Source organism: Aotus nancymaae, unplaced genomic scaffold (genome assembly GCF_030222135.1).
Source record: "Aotus nancymaae isolate 86718 unplaced genomic scaffold, 86718_ANA_hifiasm-v0.15.2.pri h1tg000089l, whole genome shotgun sequence".
In the NCBI taxonomy this organism is placed as follows: Eukaryota; Metazoa; Chordata; class Mammalia; order Primates; family Aotidae; genus Aotus; species Aotus nancymaae.
In genome coordinates this window covers 22,298,120-22,325,638 of record NW_026988504.1, presented here as the reverse complement: position 1 = coordinate 22,325,638, position 27,519 = coordinate 22,298,120, and the positions used below count along the sequence as shown (strand labels likewise).

At 49.0% G+C, this 27,519-nt stretch overlaps 1 protein-coding gene across 1 annotated transcript; it reads left to right on the top strand.

The window, feature by feature from the left end:
- The first annotated feature begins 3,905 nt into the window (after positions 1 to 3,905).
- FZD2 (frizzled class receptor 2) lies at positions 3,906 to 5,810 on the top strand. The gene has a single exon (XM_012444010.2). The coding sequence runs from the start codon at positions 3,921 to 3,923 to the stop codon at positions 5,616 to 5,618; it is 1,698 nt and encodes a 565-aa protein (XP_012299433.1). The 5' UTR covers positions 3,906 to 3,920; the 3' UTR covers positions 5,619 to 5,810.
- The last annotated feature ends 21,709 nt before the right edge of the window (positions 5,811 to 27,519 follow it).

Genomic DNA, 27,519 nt, shown 5'->3' with positions numbered 1-27,519 from the left:
TCCACGTGAACGACCAAGCTAATTTATTTATTTATCTGGAGGTCTCACCCTGTTGCCTAGGCTGAAGCTCAGTGGCACGATGACAGCTCACTGTAGACTCAACCTCCTGGGCTCAAGCGATTCTCCCACGTCAGCCTCCCAAGTAGCTGGAACTACAGGCATGCATCACCATGCCAAGCTAATGTTTTAAAATTTTGTAGAGATGGGGGTCTCACTTTGTTGCCCTGGTCTCAAACTTCTGGCTGTAAGCAATTCTCCTGCCTTGGCCTCCCAAAGTGCTGGGATTAAAGGCATGAGCCATTGCATCTTGCCCAAGCTAATTTTTTTTTTTTTTTTTTTTTTTGAGACAGAGTTTCACTCTTGTTGCCCAGGCTGGAGTGCAATGGCACCATCTCGGCTCACTACAACCTCCGCCTCTCTGGTTCAAGTGATTCTCCTGCCTCAGCCTCCCGAGTAGCTGGGATTACAGGCATGTGCCACCACACCCAGCTAATTTTGTATTTTTGGGAGAGGCAAGGTTTCTCCATTTTGGTCAGGCTGGTCTCGAACTCCCGACCTCAGGCGATCTGCCTGTCTTAGCCTCCCAAAGTGTTGGGGTTACAGGCATGAGCCACCACGCCCGGCCACCCAAGCTAATTTTTAAAAACTCAGAACTAAGTGCTGTCTCTATCAAATTACAAATGACATCCTTTAGTTCCAGGGCTCCTGTACTCAAGAGTCAGGCTGGCAGAATCGGAAGTGCTGTAGGTAGGGCTGTAATCTGAAGATGCAGGTTCTGATCCTGTTCACACTCAGGTCCCTCACGTGAAAGGCAAGAGTAAACATGAAATACTGTGATTTCTCCTTATTTCATGTACAAATGCTAGACAAGTATAACATCTTCGTGGACTCACTTTTTTTCTGGGCTATTATAAACTTTTTTTTTTTTTTGAGACAGAGTCTCACTGTCACCCAGGCTGGAGTGCAGTTGGTGGAGTCTCAGCTCACTTCAACCACTGCCTCCCAGGTTCAAGCAATTCTCCTGCCTCCGCCTCTGGAGTAGCTGGGATTACAGGCATACACCATCATGCCCAGCTAATTTTTGTATTTTTAGTAGATACAGGTTTTCACCATGTTGGCCAAGCTGGTCTTGAATTTTTGACCTCAGGTGATCCGCCCGCCTCGGCCTCCCAAAGTGCTGGATTACAGGCTTGAGCCACTGCCCCTGGCCTACTATAAATTCTTGAAGGGCAGATGCTGTCATCTTTTTCCACATTCTCCATAGCACCTATTGGGATGGTTTGAAATCAGAATAAAGTGTGTTGAAGGAATGAAAAGTTGCCTGAGTGAATGGAAGAATGTCTTCTATTTCCTGTTTCCAGCTCCAGCTCCCCATCCCACCTTGGGGTGGCTGGATAGGGGATAACTGTCACTCAGGCCTGGCCCTAGGGCAGGACAACGGGTTTGTCATGGAAGGAAACTGAAGATGCTTCATTTACATTGGAGATTTGCTCTCTATTTCCTATCAGACTGCGAGCTTCCTGAGTGGGGTATAGGAGCCTGTCATTCATTTGTGTTTCCACTGCTTAACTTCCAGGGTTGGTTACCGGCTCTCAAGATGCTTTGATATGGAGTAGACAGGAGATCTGAGGACCAAAAGCTCAGGCTCAGATGGAGCAGAGAGAGGACAATGTTCCCATCCTTAGACTGCTCTGAGGGAAAATGGGCTTGCTGGTGAAATAGAGATGGGTGAGCTGGAAATGGGATGCACAAAAGAGAGGCATATGCCCACCCGCACTCACACCCCAATTTTGAAGGAAAACTTTTATTCTAGTGTAGGGAAAAGGCAACTTTTCCAGGATGTAATGAGGAACATTTTCAAGTTGTAAGGAACTGGAACATCTTTGTATCACTCATTCAATCCGGAAAAAAATTTTTTTTTTTTTAATCCTGTCAAACCTGCATCCCTGTATCCACCTACTTAGAACATTCTTTCCTTCTCCCTACTCTTTCTTCTTTTTGTTATTTTCTTCTGCTGCTGTTGTTTAAAACAATTCTTTTCTATATTGGAGCAAGAAACAGTTCACCAGACTGTGAGGATTTGGCCCACACTGTGAAGCAAAGGGGCTTTCTAAACTCAATTTTCTTTCTTTTTTTTTAAGTGCGTCCCCCCCCCGCCCCCCCGCCACGACGTCCCTCGGGAGAGACAACAGAAAATAATTGATCCATCATCCAGCACCAGACCCAGGAGATTTACATGCAAACTCCTCCTCGACCCCCGCCCCCTTCTCAAATTTAAAATCCTGGAAGGAAAAAAAAATTCTAAAAGTAGCAGGAACCCTGCTGGCCACCCCTCGCCCCTTACCAGGCGAGAGATAGCGGGGGCGGATAACTCACCACAACCCGCCAGTGTCCTCCCGAGTCACACACGCCGCCCCTCTCTGGTGTGGAACCACTTAAGATTTGGGTAAAACTCCCCTCTCGCCCTGCTAGACAAGTGGAGACGGGATCTGGAAGCTTTTAGGGGGCGGAGGTAGAGATTCGCGGGCAGAAGGAAAATTCCCTCAAACGTTCGTCAGGCCTAAGAGAGTCGTCTTTTCACTCAAAATTGCCCGTCACCCCCCCGTCCCGCCCCCCAACATTAACTTTCGATTACAGACCTCCTCCTTAGGGCAACTAAACTTTAGTTTGCACAATTAAGATTTGCCCGGGAAGAAGCGGGAGGAAGAAGCCGCAGCTCCGGGCCATTCTCCTTCCCCTCGCTCCCTCCAAGCCCCGCGCCCCAACCCTCCAACTCCGGGCTTTCGAGTTCCCGAGTTTTCTCACTTTGAAGGTGCCACTGAACACAAAGAACCATAATGGGCTCCTTTGTGCTGGCTACGGGGCAATTACGCCTCGGAGTCCAGGTCCCTTTAAGAGCCTCTTAAAGAGACAGGTTCCCATTTTTCAGAGGGTTATTTAAGGGTGTGTGTCGGGGAGGGCGAGGGGGGTCTACGTGTAAAGTGAAGTGAAACTTTCGCCTGGGCTCCAGAAAGGGCGGACCAGAAAAGGTCTTTGTAAATTGATAGGTTTTTCATTAGGTCTCTCTGTTTTAGTTTTTAGATTTGAGATTTTTCACTAGATTTGAAAAACTGGGACTAGGAATAGCTGGGTTTCGAGGATCGGGGGTGGGGACAAGGATTTAAAAAGTGCCCACCTGGCAGAGCACCTCGGCCCCGGGAAGAGGAGTAAGCCAGGGTTGAGTAGCCTGGGTCCACCGCGGCTCTGAGGAACGTGTGTTCCCCGGTCTCGCCGGGTCGACTCCGGAGAATCCCGGGCTGGGCAAACAGCCCTTAGTATAATAATAGCTTGTCTCTTTAAAAAGCAAAAGGGTGCGGGGTGGGGGGAAGTTTTGTTGGCATCTGGTTTCTGATCTCATTATGTTGTGGTCGACCAATCCAGCCCTCGGGCCTGGTCCTCGGGTTTAAATCTGATTGGCCGACAGCACATTTTGGGATGGTGCTTAGAGCTCGACGGGGCGGTTTCAAGGATCCCTTTTTTGGGGGGCTGAGGGGAGGGCGGGGCCGTCAGCGGGGGCCCCCTTGAAACCGACTAATTGGGATCGGAGAGGCCGAGGTGAGGGCTGGAGGAGGCACAAAGAAGTCGCTGGGTGCTGAAGGGAGGGGAGAGGGGGAGCTGAGAGGCGAGAGGAGGAGGAAGAGGAGAGAGGGCAGCGGCGCGCGGTGTCTCGGGCGGCTCAGTCCGACCGCGGCGAGCAAGCGGGCAGGCGCGCCGCCCCCTCCCCCGCCCGGCCTCCCCAACTCTGCGGCCGTAAGCAAAGTTTGCAAAGAGGCGCGGGAGGCGGCCGCCGCAGCGAGGAGGCGGCGGGGAAGGAGCGCAGTCTCTGGGTTGGGGGCGGGGGCGGGGGGAGCCAAGGAGCTGGGTGGGGGGCGGCGGCCAGCATGCGGCCCCGCAGCGCCCTGCCCCGCCTGCTGCTGCCGCTGCTTCTGCTGCCCGCCGCCGGGCCGGCCCAGTTCCACGGGGAGAAGGGCATCTCCATCCCGGACCACGGCTTCTGCCAGCCCATCTCCATCCCGCTGTGCACGGACATCGCCTACAACCAGACCATCATGCCCAACCTTCTGGGCCACACGAACCAGGAGGACGCAGGCCTGGAGGTGCACCAGTTCTATCCACTGGTGAAGGTGCAGTGCTCGCCCGAACTGCGCTTCTTCCTGTGCTCCATGTACGCACCCGTGTGCACCGTGCTGGAACAGGCCATCCCGCCGTGCCGCTCTATCTGCGAGCGCGCGCGCCAGGGCTGCGAAGCGCTCATGAACAAGTTCGGTTTTCAGTGGCCCGATAGACTGCGCTGCGAACACTTCCCGCGCCACGGCGCGGAACAGATCTGCGTGGGCCAGAACCACTCCGAGGACGGAGCGCCCGCGCTGCTCACTACCGCGCCGCCGCCGGGTCTGCAGCCCGGCGCCGGGGGCACCCCGGGCGGCCCAGGCGGCGGCGCCGCGCCCCCGCGCTACGCCACGCTGGAGCACCCGTTCCACTGCCCGCGCGTCCTCAAGGTGCCATCCTATCTCAGCTACAAGTTTCTGGGCGAGCGTGACTGTGCCGCGCCCTGCGAACCCGCGCGGCCCGATGGTTCCATGTTCTTCTCGCAGGAGGAGACGCGTTTCGCGCGCCTCTGGATCCTCACCTGGTCGGTGCTGTGCTGCGCCTCCACCTTCTTCACTGTCACCACGTACCTGGTAGACATGCAGCGCTTCCGCTACCCAGAGCGGCCAATCATTTTTCTGTCGGGCTGCTACACCATGGTGTCGGTGGCCTACATCGCGGGCTTCGTGCTCCAGGAGCGCGTGGTGTGCAACGAGCGCTTCTCCGAGGACGGTTACCGCACGGTGGTGCAGGGCACCAAAAAGGAGGGCTGCACCATCCTCTTCATGATGCTTTACTTCTTCAGCATGGCCAGCTCCATCTGGTGGGTCATCCTGTCGCTCACCTGGTTCCTGGCAGCCGGCATGAAGTGGGGCCACGAGGCCATCGAGGCCAACTCTCAGTACTTCCACCTGGCCGCCTGGGCCGTGCCAGCCGTCAAGACTATCACCATCCTGGCCATGGGCCAGATCGACGGCGACCTGCTGAGTGGCGTGTGCTTCGTGGGCCTCAATAGCCTGGACCCGCTGCGGGGCTTCGTGCTGGCGCCGCTCTTCGTGTACCTGTTCATCGGCACGTCGTTCCTCCTGGCCGGCTTCGTGTCGCTCTTCCGCATCCGCACCATCATGAAGCACGACGGCACCAAGACCGAGAAGCTGGAGCGGCTCATGGTGCGCATCGGCGTCTTCTCGGTGCTCTACACGGTGCCCGCCACCATCGTCATCGCCTGCTACTTCTACGAGCAGGCCTTCCGCGAGCACTGGGAGCGCTCGTGGGTGAGCCAGCACTGCAAGAGCCTGGCCATCCCGTGCCCGGCGCACTACACGCCGCGCATGTCGCCCGACTTCACGGTCTACATGATCAAATACCTCATGACGCTCATCGTGGGCATCACATCGGGCTTCTGGATTTGGTCGGGCAAGACGCTGCACTCGTGGAGGAAGTTCTACACTCGCCTCACCAACAGTCGGCACGGCGAGACCACAGTGTGAGGGGCGCTCCCAGGCCGGACCCGCGCGGCGCTAACCTCTGCCCGGGGTGGGGCCCCTACGGACTCCGTATTTTATTTTTTTAAATAAAGAACGATCGAAACCATTTCACTTTTAGGTTGATTTTTAAAAGAGAACTCTCTGCCCAACACCCCCACAAGGTTTGTAATTAAAACTGTAAATAGTCTTTGTAAATTTAATTATATATATTTTATATTTAAAAGAAAAAAGGAAAAAAAAAAACAAAACAGCGGTGTGGGCGCCAGGGCTGAAGAATGAGGGGTGTGTGTTGGGGGGGGGCGTAGTTGGGGGAAGGGTTCACTTTCTTGAGAGCCCTTCAAAACCCGCCCCTACTTTGGAGTTTTTTGGTGATATGGCAGGGCTGGGCCTGCTAGGAGAGGCACTCAGCCTGCGCCGTTTTTGTTGGCTTTGAGTCGTTGGGAGTTCGTTCCATTCAACTAATATAAAAGCCAAATTTGTGAGGCTCGTCACCGACGCTGGGCCTGTGGAAGCTGTTGGATATTTTTGAACAGGACTGGGATTCGTTTTGTTTCCTTCCCCATTTTCTTTCCCTCCTCATTTGCCCTGTTTTCTTCACTCACTCTTTGGAAAAGACCCAACTGAGACGAAGATGTGGGAAAAAAAATCGAGGTGGGGGGTGCTGGTGGGGAGAGGGCGGAGATCGGGTGGGAATGGCCTCGGCCCCCTGGCCCGCTCTCATGCAGGCTGGAAGATCTTTCCCCTCTCTGGCTTCTCTTCGTTTCAGTTCGCTGCACCAAATGCTTCTAGTGGCCCGAAAATGCTTTGTGAAGTGTGTTTTAAAACAGCCCGGCACCAACACACACCACCAGGAGTACTGATCCTGCCTCCCTGCATGTCCAGGGGAAGCATTCGCCTTTGAGCATTTGTTCGCAGATTTGGGGGTTCTGAGATCTCCTGGCATCTCTCCCCTTCTTTTCCTGTGGTCTGTTCACCCCCCAGCTAAAAATTTCCGGCGTTCAGGTTAGCAGTTTCTGGATTGGTTTGTGTGGGTTTTTGTTGTTGTTTGGGGCTTTTTTCAAAAAGCAATAAAGACGGGTGGGTCGGAGGGAGGGGACTGATGGGCTGATGGGCTTTTTAGTTTTCCTTTGACAGAAAGACTGGTTTCTTTAAAACTTGTCCAGAAAAAAATGGAAAAAAAAAAAAACAAAAAAAGGTGGTGTCGTTGCTTTAAAAGAAGGCTCTGCACAGGCTCTTTGTGGCTGTGGGGTGGGTTAAGCGTTTACATGACATTCTATATCACAAGATTGATAGAATGTTTATAGCAGATGTTTCTTATCTTCCCCAGAGCCCCCACAAATAAAAGTCAAGACTTTTCTTAAGTTTCTCACTGCCTGAGAAGTGATGTCTAAAAGTATCCTGGCTGGTGTGAGAACTCCGGTTTCCAATACAAATTATTTCCCTCAACTGTTTGGAATATTTTAGAATTTTAATTCCAAAGGATTGGTTTGAATACAAGTATGCCACATAACTCAGTTTTCACCATCTCCCGTTTCTTAGCAGTGTAAATTAAAAGCTAATAATCATAATAATAAAATGCATTTAATTATCTTCGAGAGATCTATCCCTTTAATTGTATTTAACAGGGTTGTAATATTTTATTAGTTTAACCAAACCACACCTCCTCCTCCCCTCTCCCCCTTACCTACTTGGTTGGGGGTGGGGCAGAGAAGAGTGCTCCCAGCCCTGGACCTTGCTTTCTTAGCTAAATGGTGATGGGGTAAATGGCGCCTTACCACCCTTTGTTGGCTGTCTTCCGGACAAGGGAGAAAGTAAGTTGGAACCCCTACTTCCAAGTGTTTGCGTGTGTTAGTTTATGTTGGGGGAGGGGAACTGGAAATGTTTTGTGGTAATTGAAGTCATGTGGGGCTTTGTTTGGAACTGTATGAAGCCTGTGGATTTCAGCCTCGCCCCCTCCCAAAAATACATAATTTCCCCCCCAATCATCTGTGTCAGTGGCTAGTTAAAACTAGCTTTTTATCAAATGATAACGAGTGTGAGATCTAAATGTGAGGTTTCCTCAACTATCAAAGAAGCAGGCGGGAGGAGGTGTCACCGCCCCTTGGCTCCATTTGTTGCAAGATTCTAAAGGAACCCCTCAAAGGCTTCAGGAAAGTAAAATTACAAACAAATTACGAATGCCTTTCCTTGTAATAATGGTGAAAGCCGGAGAATCAGGTGGGATTTTCCAGTGCCTGGTATTGAGCCCAGTAGGAAGAGGGGCTGGTCTCTGTTGAAGATTGGGGAGAGCGTCTCCCACCTCTAAGCCCCTCAAGATCATGACTCTGTGTGCTTTGGGTACATTTGTCCCTGGACCCTTGCACTGAGCAACCCCCTCCTCAAAGTCTGCTGCCAATGTAAAGGAAGAAGGCCTGAGAAACTGACAAAATAGGTTATATGACTGAGGAGGAAGACAGATGATAAGACAGTTGCGTCTTTGGGAAAGAGCAGATCTTATAGATATCCTTCCCCTTTTGCTGGGGGTGGGTAGCCAAGAGCTGAATTACCCTACTGAAAAGTGTGGTGTGGGGGGAACCCTCTTCTCCACACCCTTCTCCTGTTTCTTAAATGAAACACTCTTAGAGGAAGGAAAGCTTTAGACCACAGTTTGAGGAATTTTGGATAAGGAAGAGAAAGTGCCCTCGAGGAAGACTCAGAGGTGCTCACGGCCACACGGGGAGAGGGCACCTCAGCTCCTTTTTTCAGAAAACTCAGTTAAAAACAGGAGCTTAGAGATCTGCTTTTGGAGATTTCTAGATCGCCCTATGAGCAGGAAAAAAGTTTCCTCGTTGTTAAGTGGGCTGGTCCCTCCCTCTGGAAGAGCAAAGCTTTGTGTTTGTTGGAGGGTCGGGGCCAAGAAGGAAATACCTTCACCTGTGGCGCTTGGGCCTGGGTCTGGTCTCCGGTCCGCAGCTGCTCTCTGCCTGCTCTTCTGCCCTCCCCCAGGGCAATGCTCAGGGTTTCAAGGTCCCAGGCTCTTCTCCTCCTGACTGCCCCCTCTTGTTGACCAGGCTTTCCCTCCTCCCAGCCCAGACTTCCCTCCAGAAGACTTTAACATTCGTTCCAAACTTTTTGCCCTTTAAGAAGATTCTTTAAGAGCCAGCTCTAGAAAAATGCCACTGAACTTTCTCAAAACAAAATTCTTCTGAACATCCCCAAAGAATTAAGATGAGGTTCAGTTCAGTGGGATGGGGAACTGCTTTTTGTTCCAAAAACTCTTCAGGAGGGTGGGGAGATGCCGTCCAGGGGCGGTGTCTTGGGTCCGTGGGGTCTTGGGTTCTTGTCTGAGCTGGGCCAGCCCTCCCTTCTGCAGTCTTGCCACTCACTGTACCACGGTCCCTCCTCTAGAATCACTCTTACCTTAAATGGATCTTAAAACTTCTGAGGGCCACTGATCCTCTGATAATCTCAAAACTCTTTGGACCTTTTCCTGGGAAAAAAAAATTGGCCAGATGCCCCATGAATGTGCAATTGTGTGTAGTTTTAGGAGGTTTCTAGATCTTCCCTGTCCTCTCTTCCTACCTGCCTGCCCCTAAGCTAGTTTTCCAGTCCCTGGTCTAGACTTTTTTTTTTGAGATTGAGTCTCGCTCAGGCTGCAGTGCAGTGGCGTGATCTCAGCTCACCGCAACCTCCGCCTCGGGTTCAAGAGATTCTCTTGCCTCAGCCTTCCGAGTAGCTAGGATTACAGGTGTGCGCCACCACTCCTGGCTAATTTTTGTATTTTTAGTAGAGATGGAGTTTCACCATGTTGGCCAGGCTGGTCTCGAACTCCCAGCTTCGGTGTCCAAAAGTGCTGGGATTACAGGTATGAGCCACTGCTCCCGCCTGGTCTAGACATTTTTCTAGTCCTGGTTATTAGCTACCTCTCCTCCTCTAAAGGATAGACTTTACCTTCTCAGACTCCAATATCCCTAGTCTCTAATCACCTCTGCTACAGAAAGGGGGTGGGGTGAGGAGGGAACAACCATTAGGCGTATCCACGAACCAGATTATTCACTCAGCTCAATCCTGCCCCTCAATCAGGTGACAAGTGATCAAGATGCAGCAGAGTGGAATATGAATGAATAAAATTTACAGTTGGAAAAATGGAGAGAGAGTCAGACAACGTGTGGTGAGCCGAGCCTTTGGTGTGCTTTGGTACTGCTCACTGCAGTAGCAGCTGTGAGCACTTGTGGCGTTTTTCTAACCACTGAGCGTGTGTCCTGATCTGTAAAAAGGCTGAGAGTACCTGTTGGTAAAGTTTTGAGTGATAGATAAGACCGTATCTCTATGGAGCCCCAGGCAGTAGAAGTTCAAGACATTGCGGCACTTTTCCAATTACTCAGAATACATTTCTTTCTTTTTCTTTTTCTTTTTTTGTTTTGAGACAAAGTTTTGCTTTTCTTGCCCAGGCTGGAGTGCAATGGTGTGATCTGAGCTCACAGCAATCTCTGCCTTCTAGGTTCAAGCGATTCTCCTTGCCTGAGCCTCCTGAATAGCTAGGATTACAGGCATGTGCCACCACGCCCGACTAATTTTGTATTTTTAGTAGAGATGAGGTTTTTCCATGTTGGTCAGGCTGGTCTTTAAACTCCCGACCTCAGGTGATCCGCCTGCCTCGGCCTCCCAAAGTGCTGGGATACATTTCTCAAAATAGAATCACTGGGTCAAAAGATGGGCATTTCTTGACAAGAGAAATGTTACCAATAGTTTTGAAACTATTCCCTATAAAGGGACCACACTTTTCCCTTCCTAGTACTTCCCTATCATTTCCCCACTCTGAAGAGGTACATCTAACTGCCCTTAGAATACGGACCAAGACCAGTCTTAGCTGCTTCCTGCTGACAGGGGGCATTGTTTTGGGGAAAACAGCAGTCAGACTCCTCCCAGAGGTCTATCTAAGGGTTCCTGGCAAATGGGAGCCATCATCCTAGACTCTGAAGTTTGGTGGCTTCTAGGCTCGAGAGAAAAAAACAAGTTTTATAAGGTTAAGTATGCATGAGTTAAACATACGTATTATACAAGGAAAGAATTTAGTGCCAAAGATTACAGAGACAAGAAGTAAAATACACTAACAACATTGTACCCCGAGCTGTAAGAAATTAAGGCTTGTATGGGAGTGGTTCAACTTTAGAAGAGATAACTATTCTTGCCATATCATTTAGCAGTTAAAGGTACACCCTGGGAATTCTGGGGTTTGTGGGCTTACACAATGGCCATTAAAGCTTTTGCCTCTTTCCTGCATCTCCTCTCTCTTTCCTGGGGCTCCTGGTCTCTATTTTATGAAAGACTGAGGTGGCTACTTTCAGGAGGTTCTCTAAAGTACTATCTGGTCCCAGGGCCTGTTTTTGTAGCTTCTTTCTGATGTCAGGAGCTGCCCAAGTAATACATTGATCCTTTAGGATTAGTTGTCCCTCAACTGAATCAGGAGATAGAGAGATGTGCTTTACCAAGGCCCCTCAGCCTCTCCAGGAAGGGAGTGGGATTTTCCTTTCCAAATCCCTGGTTGATCATGGACAACTTAGTATAATTGGGAGGCTTGGTCCTAGTTCAATGGTATTGAAGTAAATGGTCCCTTCCTGAGGCCAAGCCAGTCCTTCCTGTAAACCATAATTTAGTCAAACCTTTGTGCAGAGGGCTATGCTCTGTCACCCAGGGTTAAGTACAGTGGTACAATCGTAAATCACTGTAATCTCGAACTCCTGGGCTCAAGCAATCCTCCTGTCTCAGCCTCCTGAGTAACTAGGACTACAGGTGTGTGCCACGACCCCTACCCTGATATATATATATATTTTATATATAGAGACAGGGTCTTGCCGTGTCAACCAAGCTGGTCTCTAACTCCTGGCTTCAAACAATCCTCTCCCTTCAGCCTTTCAAAGCGTTAGAATTACAGGCACAAGCCATGACAGCCATCCCAGTGACATCCTTTTGAATTGGTGATTTAGAACATTCTGTCATGAGCCCATGGATCTGGCCAACTCCAAATATTATCTCTTCCTGTTTCTTCCCCCTGCCTTCTCACCCTAGGAGATATGCAGGCTGATTCCATTCCCAAAGGAGTGACCAACTGTTTCTCAAATTCAGACCAGCATAGGAATAAATACTAGGAATATGTTCTTCATGTTTCTTTCTGTAAGCCTATAACATGTAAAAACAGAGATTTTTCACATCTCTGGCCAGGCAAAAAAATGTAATCTTTTTCTTTTTTGAGACAGAATTTCACTCTTGTTGCCCAGGCTGGAGTGCGATGGCATGATCTCGGATCACTGCAGCCTCCGCCTCCCAGGTTCTAGTGATTCTCCTGCCTCAGCCTCCCAAGAAGCTGAGATTACAGGTCTGTGCCACCACACCCAGCCAATGTTGTATTTTTAGTAGAGTCGGGGTTTCACCGTGTTGATCAGGCACCTGTAATCCCAGCTACTTGAGAAGCTGAGGCAGGAGAATCACTTGAACCCAGGTCTCGAACTCCTGACCTCAGGTATCCAACCACCTCATCCTCCCAAAGTGCTGGGATTACAGGCATGAGCCACCACACCCAGCCATAATCATACTTTTTAAACCATATTCAAGTTATAAGGAATGCACGCGCTGAGACAGGTCTGGCTCTAATTGGGAAATTGAGACCCCTTCATTTATAAAACTCTGGGCTCCATTCTTGCTGCCTATATGTGTTTCTGGGACTTGTTGGCCTAAGGACTCGACCCTTAATGTTCAGCCCTCTGCCTGGTGCCTGGCCTGTTGCTTTCCAGTCTCCCAGTCTGGATTCCTGCTCCCTGCCCCTTGATTTCCTAGGCTATACCTCAACTGTCTCCCCACACTCAGGGATCCTGGGTCGCTGGATTTGACCTCTTGCTGCTTACCCCACGGTTCATGCACGCTACTGCTTCCACCCTTTACTTTCTGTGATTTCTTGTCCCCCCAACCTCCTTAGCTGCATTGCCTGCCCGCCCTTAACTCTGGCTCCTCCCACCACTGTGTTCTTGCTATTGCTCAGTTTCTGGGACCACTCTTCCCTTACCTCATGTTCCTGATGCTTACTCCAAACTGACAAGTTAAGAGGGTGAGATGGCCAGGCGCAGTGGCTCACACCTGTAATCCCAGCACTTTGGGAGGCCGAGGTGGGCGAATCGTGAGGTCAGGAGCTTGAGACCAGCCTGGCCAACATAGTGAAACCCTGTCTCTACTGAAAAAATTTTAAAATATTAGCTGAGTGTGGTGACCGGCACCTGTAATCCCAGCTACTCGGGAGGCTGAGGCAGGAGAATTACTTGAACCCAGGAGGCGGGAGTTTGCAGTGAGCTGAGACTATGCCACTGCACTCCAGCCTGGGCAACAGAGTGAAACTCCATCTCAAAAACAAAGTACACCCCATTCTTTTATTCCTAGTGCTCCTATACTGGTTTAGGGTCTCCGAGCTTCTAGCCAGGAGTCTTGTCTTAGTTCTGCCTGCAGTCTTCCCTACTTCAATCCATGCCACACACAGCTGCCACATAATGTTTCCAAAACACCACTTTAAACATGCTGCCTCACTGCCAAACAAAAGTACACCCATGACGTCTGTCATGTGGGAAATTATCTTGCTGCAATAATAACCTCCAAGTTCATGACCACAGAGCTATCCCTGAGGTCACAGAACAGAAAGGCTCCTAGACAAAGGTAAAATGCTTGACTCACATGGTTTATTAAATCAACTTAAAACACAGAGCAAGATGCAAGGGAAAAGGGATGGGGCTATTTAACCAAGTTAGGGTAGGGTGCAAACTGCGGGGAGGACCGTACTACCTGAATCTAGGGTGCATGGGTTCATCTATTCTGTATCTTTTCCTATTGCATCTCTTTCCCTGATGATGATGTTACAAGGGCCAGAGTTGACATTCAAGCCAGGGTACCCACAGATAGCTGTCCTGGTCCAGTGACGCACACTTGCTGTTTCAGACAGAGGAACAAGTTTGCAGGGCTATAACTGTAGCTGGCTAATTAGCCTGATGAGTAGCCACGATATATTTGTATATCTTGAGCAGAGGGCACATGGGGCCAGAATAAATGTTACCAATGGGTTGAATTAAAGCCTCGTATGGGAGGAGGGAGAGCATCAGGAAGAATAGCTCAGGGATGCTGGACTTAATACCTAGGGTGATGGGATGGTCTGTGGCAAATCACCATGGCAGGTAACAAGCCTGCACATCCTGCATACATACCCTTGAACTTAAAAGTTGGAAACTCAAACACACACACACACCACAAACTCTCCTGACAGCGGCCGGGCACTGTGGCTTACACCTGTAATTCCAGCACTTTGGGAGGCTGAGGCAGGCAAATCGCCTTGGGCTCATGAGTTCGAGACCAGCATGGGCAACACTGCAAAACCCCAGCTCTACTAAAAATACAAAAGAAATTTAGCCAAGTGTGGTTGGCACGTGCCGATAGTCCTAGCCACTCAGGAGGCTGAGGTGGGAGAATGGCCTGGGAGGCAGAGATTGCCATGCGCTGAGACCGCACCATTGCACGTCAGCTTGGGCAATAGAGCCAGACCCTGTCTCTAAAAAAAAAAAAAACCTTATGAGAAGTAATGAATATACTAATTACCCCAATTTAATTGTTACACAATGTGTATATATCTTGAAACATCACACTGTACCCCATAAATATGTGTAATTATTATGTGTCAATTAAAAACAAAATAAAACTTATTTTTAAAAAACCTCATAGGCCAGGTGCTGTGGCTCATGCCTGTAATCCTAGCACTTTGGGAGGCTGAGCAGGCAGAAAGCTCGAGCCCAGGAGTTTGAGTCCAGCTTGGGCAACATGGCGAAACCCCATCTCTACTAAAAATACAAAAATTAGCTGGGCCTGGTGGTGCACGCCTGTAGTCACAGCTACTTGGGAGGCTGAAATGGGAGGCTCACTTAAGCCTGGGAGGCAGAGGTTGCAGTGAGTCATGATTGTGCCACTGCACTCTAGCCTGGGTGACAGAGCAAGATCCCGTCTCCAAACAAAAGCAAAAACAAAATCACATGAATATTGAGTGCCCATATATATTTGGTGTCTCCTGAATATTAGTGACTTTGGTATATTTAGTGTATTATGCATGTTTAGGATATTAGGAATATTTAGCGCCTTTTGTGCGTTTAGTCTACTATGGCTGTTCGGTACCCAGGTGCCTCGCGAATATGAGGCATCTCTTGGTCCTATCTCTGTTTAACATACAGATGCTGTACTTGCTATTTGACACACCCTATGACTTCTGCCTATGTCTAACAAACATTTTGTTGAAACATCTTAAAATGTTTCACCCATGTTTTCAAACTACTCACTTATTTACCTTTTCTAACGGGATTGAATTTTCTCAAGGGAACTTTGCATTATGGTCTTCTCTTTGCCATGTAAACTAAACTCCCGATCTACTCCCTCCTGCCTCGAATCGCTTCCTCCTTCAATCTTTTCAGTCTCAGAAGTTGCATTTCCTGATCTCAGAGTCAACCTTATCTTCAAACACTCTGACCTCTCCTCATACCCAGTTCAGCCACATCTCACACTTCTATTCCTAAAATAGTCTTTCATGTACTTCTCCCTGTCTCCACTGCCACCCCAGTCCAAGCCACCAATCTTCGGAGATAACTGCAAACTGCAATTTGCTTCTGTCCCTGCTCATGGCCACTTCAATCCTATTCCACACAGCAGCCCAGAATGCTCTCTGTCCAACATCAGTTGAATCCCCTGCTTGTAGCTGTTCGGTAGTTTCCCACTGTACTTAGGAGCAAATCCAGAGTTCTCCATTCTGGTGTATGAGAGTCCGCATGGCATGGTTCTGTACTACCTCCCTAGCCTCATCTCAGCACCCTTCTTTCCTTCGTAATACTCCTTCACGTGATCTTTAGTTTCTTCCTTATGGCTTTCACAAACCCAGTTTTGTTTTGCTTTTTTTTTTTTTTTTTTTTTATTTTGATGGAGTCTTGCTGTGTCACCCAAGCTGGAGTGCAGTGGCACCATCTCAGCTCCCTGCAACCTCTGCCTCCCGGGTTCAAATGATCCTTATGCCTCAGCCTCCCCTAGTAGCTGAGATTACAGGCATGTGCCATCACACCTGGCTAATTTTTGTATTTTTTTTTTTGAGACGGAGTTTCGCTCATTACCCAGGCTGGAGTGCAATGGCGCGATCTCGGCTCACCCCAACCTCCGCCTCCTGGGTTCAGGCAATTCTCCTGCCTCAGCCTCCTGAGTAGCTGGGATTACAGGCACGCACCACTGTGCCCAGCTAATTTTTTGTATTTTTAGTAGAGACGGGGTTTCACCATGTTGACCAGGATGGTCTCGATCTCTTGACCTCGTGATCCACCCGCCTCGGCCTCCCAAAGTGCTGGGATTACAGGCTTGAGCCACCGCGCCCGGCTAATTTTTGTATTTTTAGTAGAGATGGGATTTCACCATGTTGGCCAGGCTGGTCTCGAACGCTTGGTCTCAGGTGATCTGCCCGCCTTGGCCTCCCAAAGTGCTGGGATTACAGGTATGAGCCAACACACCCAGCCTTGTTTTGCTTTATTATTTATTTATTTATTTATTTATTTATTTTTGAGATGTAGTCTCGCTCTGTCACCCAGGCTGGAGTGCAGTGGCGTGAATCTCCACTCACGGCAACCTCCACCTTCCGGGTTCAAGCAGTTCTCTGCCTCAGCCTCCCAAATAGCTGGGATTACAGCCACTTGCCACCATGCCCAGCTAATTTTTGTATTTTTAGTAGAGACAGATTTCACCATCTTGGCCAGGCTGATCTTGAACTCCTGACCTTGTGATCCACCTGCCTCGGCTTCCCAAAGTGCTGGGATTACAGGCATGAGCCACTGTGCCTGGCTGTTTTGCTTTATTTTTAAGAGACAGAGTCTTTCCCTGTCACCTAGGGTGGAGCGTAGTAGTGAGATCATAGCTCACTGTAACCTTGAACTCCTGGGCCAGGGGAGCCTCTCACCTCAGCCTCCTGAGTAGCTAGAACTATAGGTGCTCGCCACCACACTAGCTATTTATTTATTTTCAGAGATGGGGTCTTTCTGTGTTGCTCAGTCTGGCCTCAAATTCCTGGCCTCAAGGAATCATCTTGCCTCAGTCTCCCAAACTTTTAGCGAGTTATTTAGCCCCTCTGATCTCAACATTTCTCGTTTATGAAATGGGGTTAGAGATAAGTGCCTCACAAGTTGCTGTGGGGATGCAGTAAGTTTAGGGCCTGGAAAGCCCCTGGCAGGTAATTGACAGAAGTATTCAGTAAACATTTGTTCCTGCCCACTGCTTTCTGAGCCAGGCATTTCCTCTGCTCTTCTCTACCTGGCCTGCACCTCATTCTTCTCAACTTCACTAGTCCCTCGAGGTCATGTCTTCAGGGAGCCCCCTTCAGCAGCCCAGCCCCTGATGAATGCCTACACCTCAAACTAGCTGCTCGTTTCCAGTTTGTTTATGGGAACTGCTTTCTGTTTATTTGCTTACATCTTTCATGCATCTGTCCTGTTTCTTCAGCTAGATCCCAAACACCTTTGGCAAGAGGTTTCCCATCTCACAACTTCTCATATTCCTCCCGGTACCTGGCTCAGTGCCCTACACAGAGATGTTCAACTCAGATCCAGCTAAAGCGTGTGAGTGCCAACAGGATGCCAGGCACTGTGCTTGGCTTCCATGTTAATTATCACCTAACTTCATTTTTTATGATAATCCTGCCAGGTAAGTATTACTATGCCTGTTGTGAAAACAGAGAGTCAGAGATTTAGTCATTTGCTTAAGGGCATCCAGTTAAGAAATAGTAGCTTTTAAACTCTCTGATTTATAGCCTGGTACATAGTAGATACTCAATAAATACTTATTAGTGCTCCTTCCGATACAGCATGTTGCCTTTTTGGGGGAATAGTTATTCACAGGGAAGATGATAATTATCATCATGTTCTCAATTCTTACCCAGCCCTGCATCCCCCACAAGAGCTTGGCTGAACATCTTTTATCCTTGATCCTCTACCCTAAAGTTCTCCCAGGGTCCTGCAACCCTAATTCTCATTTCCTATTATTCTAATTCAGTTTCCTATTAGTGCCACATCTCTTTGCTAAGTTCTCATAGAGCCTGAAGCAGGATACTCATGTGTCTCCCCACAAACCCTGTTCTCTGTATCTTTCTTCCAAAACTTCTCTTCCTCGTGGTCCCCCTTCCTCTGTTCTCCATCTCTCCATGCTTTAATTCAGACTGTTAATTCAGGTTGCACCCTGTTGGGGGAATCTCCATGGCATTCTCTGGTCTGCTTCTTCTTCTGATGATGATGATGATGATGATGAGAGGGAGTCTCGCTCTATCACCCAGGCTGGAATCCAGTGGTGTGATCACAGCTCACTGCATCCTCAAACTCTAGAGCTCAAGCGATCCTCCCTCCTCAGCCTCCCAAGTAGCTAAGACTACAGACAGTCATTACACCACGCTGGGGTAATTTTTTACTTTTTGTAAACGATGAGGTCTCTCCATGTTGCCCAGGATGGACTCGAACTCCTGAGCCCCCAATTAAGAAATAACACCCCTACCTGAGAATGCCCTCTGAACTACAGCACTTACGTCTAGGAGGTGCCTAGAGTTCTTTGGGGGGTGTTTGGGCAAGTTATGTCCCCTCTCTTGGTCTCAATTTCCTCACATGTAAAATGGTACTGCTTGGTAACACCTCTCAAGCCCCTATGTAAGGTACATTAGCATTGCATGTATGATGAAAAGTCCGTCACAGCAGATGCTTACACAGCACTTACCGTATACCACACACTATGCCAAGTACTTTATGTATATTTATTCACTTAATCCTTACAATGACCCAATGAATATGTTATTACTAACCCTATTTCACAGGTGAAAAACAGAGGTCTTCAAATTAAGTAATTCACCCTAGATCACCCTGGACCGCAGTGAAGCTGGGTTTCAGATTCTGGCAGTTCTGGGCTCCAGAGTCTCTGTCTTAACCACTGCCCTATTCTTCCTCTTATTACCTCATAAAATGAGGGGGCTAGTTAAAAATAATCCCCTAGCATTTTTATAGCACTTTTGTAATTCTAAAGCACTATTCACATTCTGTGCCCTATTTGATCTTCACAACAACCCTAAGGGAAGGCATTAGTAGCCCAATTTATGGGGCAAGAATTGAGACTTATTAGAAGGGTCATGTGTCCAAGGGCTCACAGCTGACAAAGACAGGTTCAGTACTCAAGTCCAGGACTGTCCATTCCATTTCCATTGCCCCTTCTGCTGTGCCTCAGATCTCAGATGCCAAATGATGCTTTTCGTCCTTCTTTTTTCTTTTTTGAGACAGTGTCTCACTCTGTTGCCTGGCTGGAGTGCAGTGGCGATCATAGCTTACTGCAGCCTCGAACTCAAGCAATCCTCCTGCCTCGATCCTCCGAAGCGCTGGGACTACAGGAGTGCACCAGGGCACCCGGCTCATCCTGTCCTTTCCAAGGCTCTTGCAGCTCCAGCATCACACACCATTCTTTCCTCTCTGCCTTTCTTTTTTTTGAGATGGAGTCTCGCTCTGTCTCCCAGGTGGGAATGCAGTGGTGCGATCTCGGCTCACTGCAACCTTCACCTCCCGGGTTCAAGCAATTCTTCTGCCTCAGCCTCCCGAGTAGCTGGGACTACAGCATGCATTACCACGCCCGGCTGGTGAGTCTCTTTAGTAGAGATGGGGTTTCACCATATTGGCCAGGCTGGTCTCAAACTCCTGACCTCGTGATCCACCTGCCTTGGCCTCCCAAAGTGCTGGGATTACAGGCGTGAGCCATCCTGCCAGGCCCTCTCTGCCTTTCTTTAAAGAGGATGCAGTGTTCCCTCAAAGAATCCCCGACCCTGTCACCTCCCTCCCCGGCCCTGCACAGAGCATGCTCACTAACAGCAGCAGGGGGTGCTGCAGATGGACACACAGGCACTGTCCAGTGGGTGCCCTGTTGGAGGAATCTCCATGGCATTTGCTGCTGCTGATTATTATTATTATTAGACAGTCTCACTATGTCACCCAGGCTGGAATGCAGTGGTGCAATCACTGCTCACTGCATCCTCAAACTCCTGGGTTCAAGTGATTCTCCCACCTCAGCCTCCCAAGTAGTTGAGACTACAGACAAAGCAGGCTAACCTTTTACTTTTTATAGAGATGGGGTCTCGCCATGTTGCCCAGGATGGACTCAAACTCCTGAGCTCAAGCGATCGCCTGCCTTGGCCTCCCAAAGTGCTGGGATTACAGGTGTGAGCCATTGCAGATGTTTCTATCAAGTACCACTTGTACATAGTATAAAATTTAAAAGGTACAAATGAATATGCAGTGTATCTGCTTCCCAGCTACCCAGTTCCCCTTCCTGGAGCAAGCTGAGGAAGTTTTGTAGTGTTTCATTCTAGAGATAGTTTATGCTTATGTAAGCGAGTCTGTATTGTTTTCCACCCCAATGTTAGCATACAGACATGCACACGCTATCCTTTATGCCTCATACAAATGATATAATACTATACACACTATTCTTCCCCTAGCTTTTTCAAAGTAATTTATCTTGCAGATTAGTCCATATCATAATTCATAATATTTAATTGAATAGGTTAACTATAATCAATTTTACCAGCCCTCTATTTTCTAATCTTGTATAGTTACAAGCAAAGCTGCAATACACACACTTGTCCCTAGGTCGCTTTGCACATGTGCATTTCTGCAGGATAAATTCCCAGAAGTGAACCCACTTGGCTGAAATGGCATGCATTTGTAGTGTTGATCAATACTGCTAAATCGCCTTGCACAGAAGCTACTGACTTATCGCTGCAGTCACGGGGTACAAGAGTCTGTTTCCTATACCTTCACCAACTCAGAATTTATTGAGCTTTCTGATCTTTGCCTATCCCATAGGTAAAAGATAGTTTCTCACTGCAGTTTTAATTGCATTTCTCTTATAACGAGTGCTTCCTGATTTCTGAGATTCATTAATGCAAACCATAAATAATTAACAGGTACTTCCAGGCACCATGTTGGAGTAAACTCCTCCAGCTGTCCCTGGTCCGACTTTCTGTGTCATTTTCTGCCTGCCCTGTACTGTCTTGCCTTGTTGCAGCCTTTAAGAAACGATTTTCTTTTCTTTTTTTTCTTTTTGAGATGGAGTCTTGCTCTGTCACCCAGGCTGGAGTGCAGTGGCGTGATCTCGGCTCCCTGATACCTCCGCCTCCTGGCTCCAAGCGACTCTCCTGCTTCAGCTTCCTGAGTAGCTGGGATTACAGGCACGCGCCACCATGCCTGGCTAATTGAGAAGCCACTTTCATGACTTGGCCATCCTCAGCAATTCAAGGAGGGGTGACTTCACTTGACCTCTTGTAGAGGGTTAGGAGTAAGGAGAATGTGGGTTTTTTTGTTTGTTTGTTTTGTTCTTGTTTTTACCTTTTCCCTGTTTCACAATAGTAATTTCTGTAACCCAATTAAGCAGAGCTGAGAGATGGGGCACAGGTTTGGTTTGGTTTTGTTTGGGATTTTTGAGACAGGGTCTCACTCTGTCACCCAGGTTGGAATGCAGTAGCACAATTACAGTTCACTGCAGCCTTGACCCCCTGTGCTCAAGTGATCCTCCTACCTTGGCCTCCCAAGGTGTTGGGATTATGGGATTATGAGCCACTGCAGCCAGCCCAGACACATATGTCTTGAGGTCAGAGTTACCCCTGAGTCCTAGGGCTTCCCAGGCTCACCCAGTCCAGTGGGCCCATCAGTGCTTCGGTCGTCTCATCCTAGCCCCTCTGGGTTGTCAGGAAGGTGGACAAAGGGCAGGTAGCTGGACGCCTGGCCGTGTTCGGTAGATGTTGTTTGCCTCACAACTGGCAGGTCGAAACTCAGATTAGGTGCCAACTAAACATAAAATGCGTTTGCTAGCGGTGCTATTTAGATTAAAGTGAGAGCAAGAAAAAGCTGGGGTTTCTGTTCCCTTCTGTGTGGGAAACCTTTGCAGGTTTCTTTGCGGTCCAGAGCACTTCCCCTCGACAGGAGGGAGTCCTGACCCACCGTGCAGAGCAGCTGTTCACTCACCTGCCTGCTCCATCAACCTGTGATGGACTAGAGGCTCACACCTCGTGAAGCTCTCTTCAGAATAGGAATCAACACCTGGGAATTTTGACGGCTTCTCTTCCCACTTCCAGTTCCAGAGAACGCCATCCTGAAGGAGCCCACATCATCCTCTAGCAGCTTAACTAATGTAATGAGACCTGAAGCTCATCCACGCCTGAAGTTTTCCTCCTGAAGTGCACTTGTAATCCAGTCGCTTGTAGAGGTTCCCTGTGGCCTACTAAATGAAGTGCAAATTCCTTAGCCTGGAATTTAAGGGCCTCTGTGCTATGGCTCCAGTCTACATTCCCAGTCCCTTTTTCCACTACCTCACGCTCCAGACTGACTCAGTGTTTCCCCAGTGTGCCCGAGCTCCCACCCTGCGCCTTCGCCCCAGTGTTCTTTCTCTGCCCAGAACATGTGCCTCTGCCCCCCTGCCACAGCACACGCTCTCCTCTCTCTCTCATTTCCCAGCCATGCTTTGTTTAGAAAGTAAAGATAATAAGGTTTTCCTTTTTAAGAAAAATATAGGCTGGGCATGGTGGCTTACACCTGTAATCCCAGCACTGTGGGAGGCCAAGGCGGGTGGATCACTTGAGGTCAGGAGTTTGAGACCAGCCTGACCAACATGGTGCAACCCTGACTCTACTAAAAATACAAAAATTAGCTGGGCATGGTGGTGCATGCCTGAAATCCCAGCTACTTGGGAGGCTGAGGCAGGAGAATTGCTTGAACCCAGAAAGGCAGAGGTTACAGTCAGCCAAGATTTCGCCACTGCACTCCAGCCTGGGAGACAGAGCAAGACTCTGTCTAAAAATAAAAATAATAAATAAATAAAATTTACATATCCTTCAGGGTCTTTCTTTTTTTCTTTTTTTTTCCTGAGACAGAGTCTTGCACCATCACCTGGACTGGAGTGCAATGGCACAATTTCGGCTTACTGCAACCTCTGCCTCCCAGGTTCATGCAATTCTCCTGCCTCAGCCTCCCGAGTAGCTGGGATTCTAGGCACACACCACCACACCTGGCTAATTTTTTGTATTTTTAGTAGAGACAGGGTTTCACTATGTTGGCCAGACTGGTCTCAAACTCCTGAACTCATGATCCACCTGCCTTGGCCTCCCAAAGTGCTGGGATTACAGGCGTGAGCCATTGCACCTGGCCATCCTTCAGGGTCTTTCTCAAAGGTAACTGGCCCACAGACTCCTGCTCAGCCCCCTCTCAGGGGATGAGCTTTTTTGGCCTGCTCCCACTCAGGCTTCGTTTCCACACCTCTCATGTCTCCAGTCCCCTGTTATCTCTCATCCTCATTCCTGCCCCACCTCCGTGAGTGCTGGAGAGCCAAACAGGCGTCCCTCGTCTTTGGACTGTCTGCTGCAGCCAGTCGTCTGATCTGAGTCGCTCTGAAATTGGAGAATCCTTCCCTGCTGTCACCTCCTCTTTGTACTTGGAGTGTGAGAAATGGGAAGAGTTTGGAACCTGTCTCTGCCACTGCTGCTGCCACCCCTTCGGGTCCTTCCTTACGAGGGGTCTCCTTTTAACTCAGAGCCTCCACTCTAAAGTCAGGAGATAAGGTCAGCCCTGAACCCCACCCTATGTCCCCCCACCCCCCTCACCACCGACACAGACACCACAGAGACCAGTGGGGACCTGTGCTCAGTGCTTAGGACGAAACTGTCCCATTTGCTCTTTTTCTGAGGTAGGTACCATGGTTACATGTCTGTCTGGAAAGTTTGCTCACTTTGAGTCTTGGAATGAATGCAGCCAGAAAAAGGAGGCATGGAAAGCCGTCTCTTCCCCTATGGCCCTGGTCTTTCCTGTGTGAGCAGATACACACGGTCTCTGCTGATGGCCTGTCTGTGTTATTAGGTGTGACGGATGCACTGGCGAGGCTGGAGGAAGACAACCTGGTCCTTCTCCAGGGCTTTCTTCGGCACCTTCTGGAGAGCAAAGAGTGGGACCTTGGAGTTAGAATACCCAAGTCTTAGTTCTTATGCCCCCATTCATTTGATAGCATGAATAATTAGAATACCCAAGTCTTAGTTCTTATGGCCTCATTCATTCAATGCCCTTGACCAAGCTCCTTAATCCCTCTCAGCCTAAAAATAGAAAATAGTTGTATTTTCTCTACCCTCTACCTGGGCTTTTCTGAGCACCAAAAGAGGAAATGTACGTGAGAGTGTTGTGCAAATTGTTATTATTATTGTTTTTTGAGACAGAGCCTTGCTCTATCTCCCAGGCTAGAGTGCAGCAGCATGATCTCAGCTCACTGCAACCTCTGCCTCCCAGGTTCAAGCGAATCTCCCACCTCAGCCTCCCAAGTAGCTGGGATTACAGGCGTGAGCCACCACGCCTGGCTAATTTTTGTATTTTTAGTAGAGATGGGGTTTTACCATATTGGCCAGGATGGTCTCGAACTCCTGACCTCAGGTGATCCGCCTGCCTTGGCCTCCCAAAGTGCTGGGATTACGGGTGTGAGCCATCCCGCCTGGCCACAAATTATATTTTTAAAGGTTACTTATATCCTGCCTTTTGTGTAATGAATTTACAGAAGCTTAAAAAGATATATAAGATGTAAAAGTCACATAAATTAAAAGTGGGAGTAAATGAAAAAGAAAAAAAGAACAAGGCATAATGAGCCAGAAATGAGGTTAAATGTAAGCCTTGTTTGCTGGGGGTGGATTTCAGCATTGTTGGTAAACTGTAAAGTGTTTTCTAAGTCAGCGGAAGGGGTGACTTGGGGTGGTGGCATTTCTGGGTAAGGATTATAGCAGGACTGACAAATTCTTGATAAGTCATGGATCTCTGTGGGCAGGAACTGGTCCTAACCTCACCCTCTGCACAGATGCCACTGCTTTAATCCAAACCCAGATCCATTCGTACCTGGAGGCAGCCAGGTCCTGCTACCCACCGCCCCTCGTATCCGTCCCCCACCCACCCCATACAGCCAGCACTGCTTCCCTCTGGGGAAAGACTTACCTACTTTCCACTCAGGTACTCTTTTAAAAAAGTTTTATTGATGTGTGTGTGTGTGCGTGTGTGTGTCTGTGTGTGTATGTGTGTACTATACATAACCATCATGTATATGATGGTTTTTTTTTTTTTTGAGACAGAGTTTCACTCTTGTTGCCCAGGCTGAAGTCCAATGGCACAATCTCGGCTCACTGTAACCTCTACCTCCCAGGTTCAAGCAATTCTCCTGCCTCAGCCTCCCGAGTAGCTGGGATTACAGTCATGTGCCACCATGCACGGCTAATTTTGTATTTTTTTCAATAGAGTCGGGGTTTCTCCACGTTGGTCAGGCTGGTCTCAAACTCCTGACCTCAGATGATCTGCCCACCTCAGCCTCCCAAAGTGCTGGGATTACAGGTGTCAGCCATCGCACCCAGTCACCTTTTTTTTTTTTTTTTTAAAGAGACAAGATCTCACTCTATATTGCCCAGGCTGGAGTGCAGTGGTTTAATCACGACAAACTGCAGCTCAACCTCACAGGCTCAAGCCATCCTCCTGCCTGAGCCTCTCAAGTAACTGGGACCATAGGTTCATGCCACCATGCCCAGCTAATTTTTTTTTTTTTTGAGACAGAGTCTCACTCTTTGCTCTTTTGCCAGTTGCCAGGCTGGAGCACAGTGGCGCGATCTCAGCTCACTGCAACCTCTGCCTCCCAGCTTCAAGCAGTTCTCCTGCCTCAGCCCCCTGAGTAGCTGGGACTACAGGCACATGCCACCACACCCAGCTAATTTTTTTATTTTAGTAGAGACGGGGTTTCACTATGTTGGCCAGGTGATCCACCTGCCTTGGCCTCCCAAAGTGCTGGGATTACAGGCATGAGCCACCGTGTCCAGCTGCCCAGCTAATTAAAAAAAAAAAAAATTTGTAGAGACAGGGTCTCCCTATATTGTCCAGGCTGATCTCAAACTCCTGGATTCAAGTGATCCTCCCTCCTTGGCCTCCCAAAGTGCTGAGAGTCAGGCATAAGCCACTGCACCCAACCTAGTTCCCTCTTTTAAAGTGTACAATTCAGGCCAGGCATGGTGGCTCATGACTGTAATCCCAGCACCTTGGGACGCTGAGGTGAATGGATTGCTTGAGCCCAGAAGTTGGAGACCAGCCTGGCCATCATGGCGAAATCCTGTCTCTACAAAAATTAGAAGAAGAATAATGAAGTGAAAAATTCAATAGTTTTTTAGTATATAAATACTCTTAATCTCTTGTGGGATTTTTGTTTTTGTTTTTAGACGAAGTCTTATCCTGTCACCCAGCCTGGAGTGCAGTGGTGCGATCTTGGCTCACTGCAACCTCCACCTCCTGGGTTCAAGTGATTCTCCTGCCTCAGCCTTCCAAGTAGCTGGGACTACAGGTGCTTGCCACCATGCCCAGCTAATTTTTGTATTTTTAGTAGAGGTGGGGTTTCACCATGTTGGCTAGGCTTGATCTCCAATTCCTGACCTCAGGTGATCTGCCCTCCTGGGCCTCCCAAAGTGCTGGGATTACAGGTGTGAGCCACTGCACCTGGCCTTTAACCTCTGTGTTAAATGCCATACTGATCCAGACTTTTTTGCCACATAGACCTCCTCAGTTCCTTTTCCTTTGCTGTCCCCCTGCCCTGATTCTTAACTCCCTAAGAGTTCTGGGCTCCAGAGTTGCCCCCTATTTCCAGCATGTTGCTCCTCTGAACCATCTCTTTAGTTGGGTTCCCCATGAGATTGCCTATGCTGAAAAAAATAACTGGATCTGGGCCAGTGGGGAGTGCACTGAAAGCCACCAGTGTGCTCTCCACATTTGTGAGATTGAGGACACCCAATGAGAATCCAGGCTGAGAGAGGCCATGGGCTCGTCAGCCAGGGAGCTCCGGCACTTGACAGATAACATTGTTAGACTGTGACTCATTCCCTGCAGTCTGGAGAGCTCAGCCTCTCTGCTTGGCCTTCCCAGGCAGGCCACTCAGACCATGCAACCCTCTGAGCTCCAGGTTGGGCAGGCAGAGCGGGGCCTCTTCATTCCAGAGCTGGACTGTTTACTGCCCCTTCACCCCATATTGAGAATCCCACATGTTAAAAGGTCATGTGTTGGGAGCCTGAAGGGAGGAAAAAAACCCTTGTCCCCTTTGTGCTTTCCAAGACAGACGCAGGAGCCATTGGAGCTCCTGACCCTGTCCAGGACCCTGTTCTCTGCTGACCCACTGTGGGGGCCAAACCCAAGCTCTTATTTTCTTCCCTTGCTGAAGGCTGTTCCTTGACCTTGAGGCACTCAACGTCCCTCTCTTCTCATTCCCCTCTCCTCCTTCCCTCTCAGGTTTCTCTCCACTGTTCTGCTGTTTTTATTTTATTTTTTGAGACAGAGCCTCGCTCTGTCACCCAGGCTGGAGTACAATGGCATGATGTCGGCTCACTGCAACCTCCGCCTCCTGGGTTCAAGCAATTCTCCTGCCTCAGCCTCCCAAGTAGCTGGGATTATAGGCATCCACCACCAAGCCTGGCTAATATTTTTGTACTTTTAGTAGAGACAAGGTTTCATCATGTTGGCCAGGCTAGTCACAAACTCCTAACCTCAGGCTAGTCACGAACACCCGCCTGGGCCTCCCAAAATGCTAAGATTACAAGCGTGAGCCACTGCGCCTGGCCTTTATTTTTATTTTTATTTTGAGACATGGTCTTGCCCTATTGCCCAGGCTGGAGTGCAGTGGTGTGAACACAGCTCACTGTAGCCTTGACCTCCCAGGCTTAGCCTCTCAAGTAGCTGGAAGCACAGGTACACGCCACGATGCCTGGCTAATTTTTTTTTCAATTTTGTAGAGATGGGGTCTTGCCATGTTGCCCAGGGTG

Bases quoted from the DNA above. Each gene is read 5' to 3' on its own strand.
- FZD2 (XM_012444010.2), top strand. From the start codon at position 3,921: ATGCGGCCCCGCAGCGCCCTGCCCCGCCTGCTGCTGCCGCTGCTTCTG.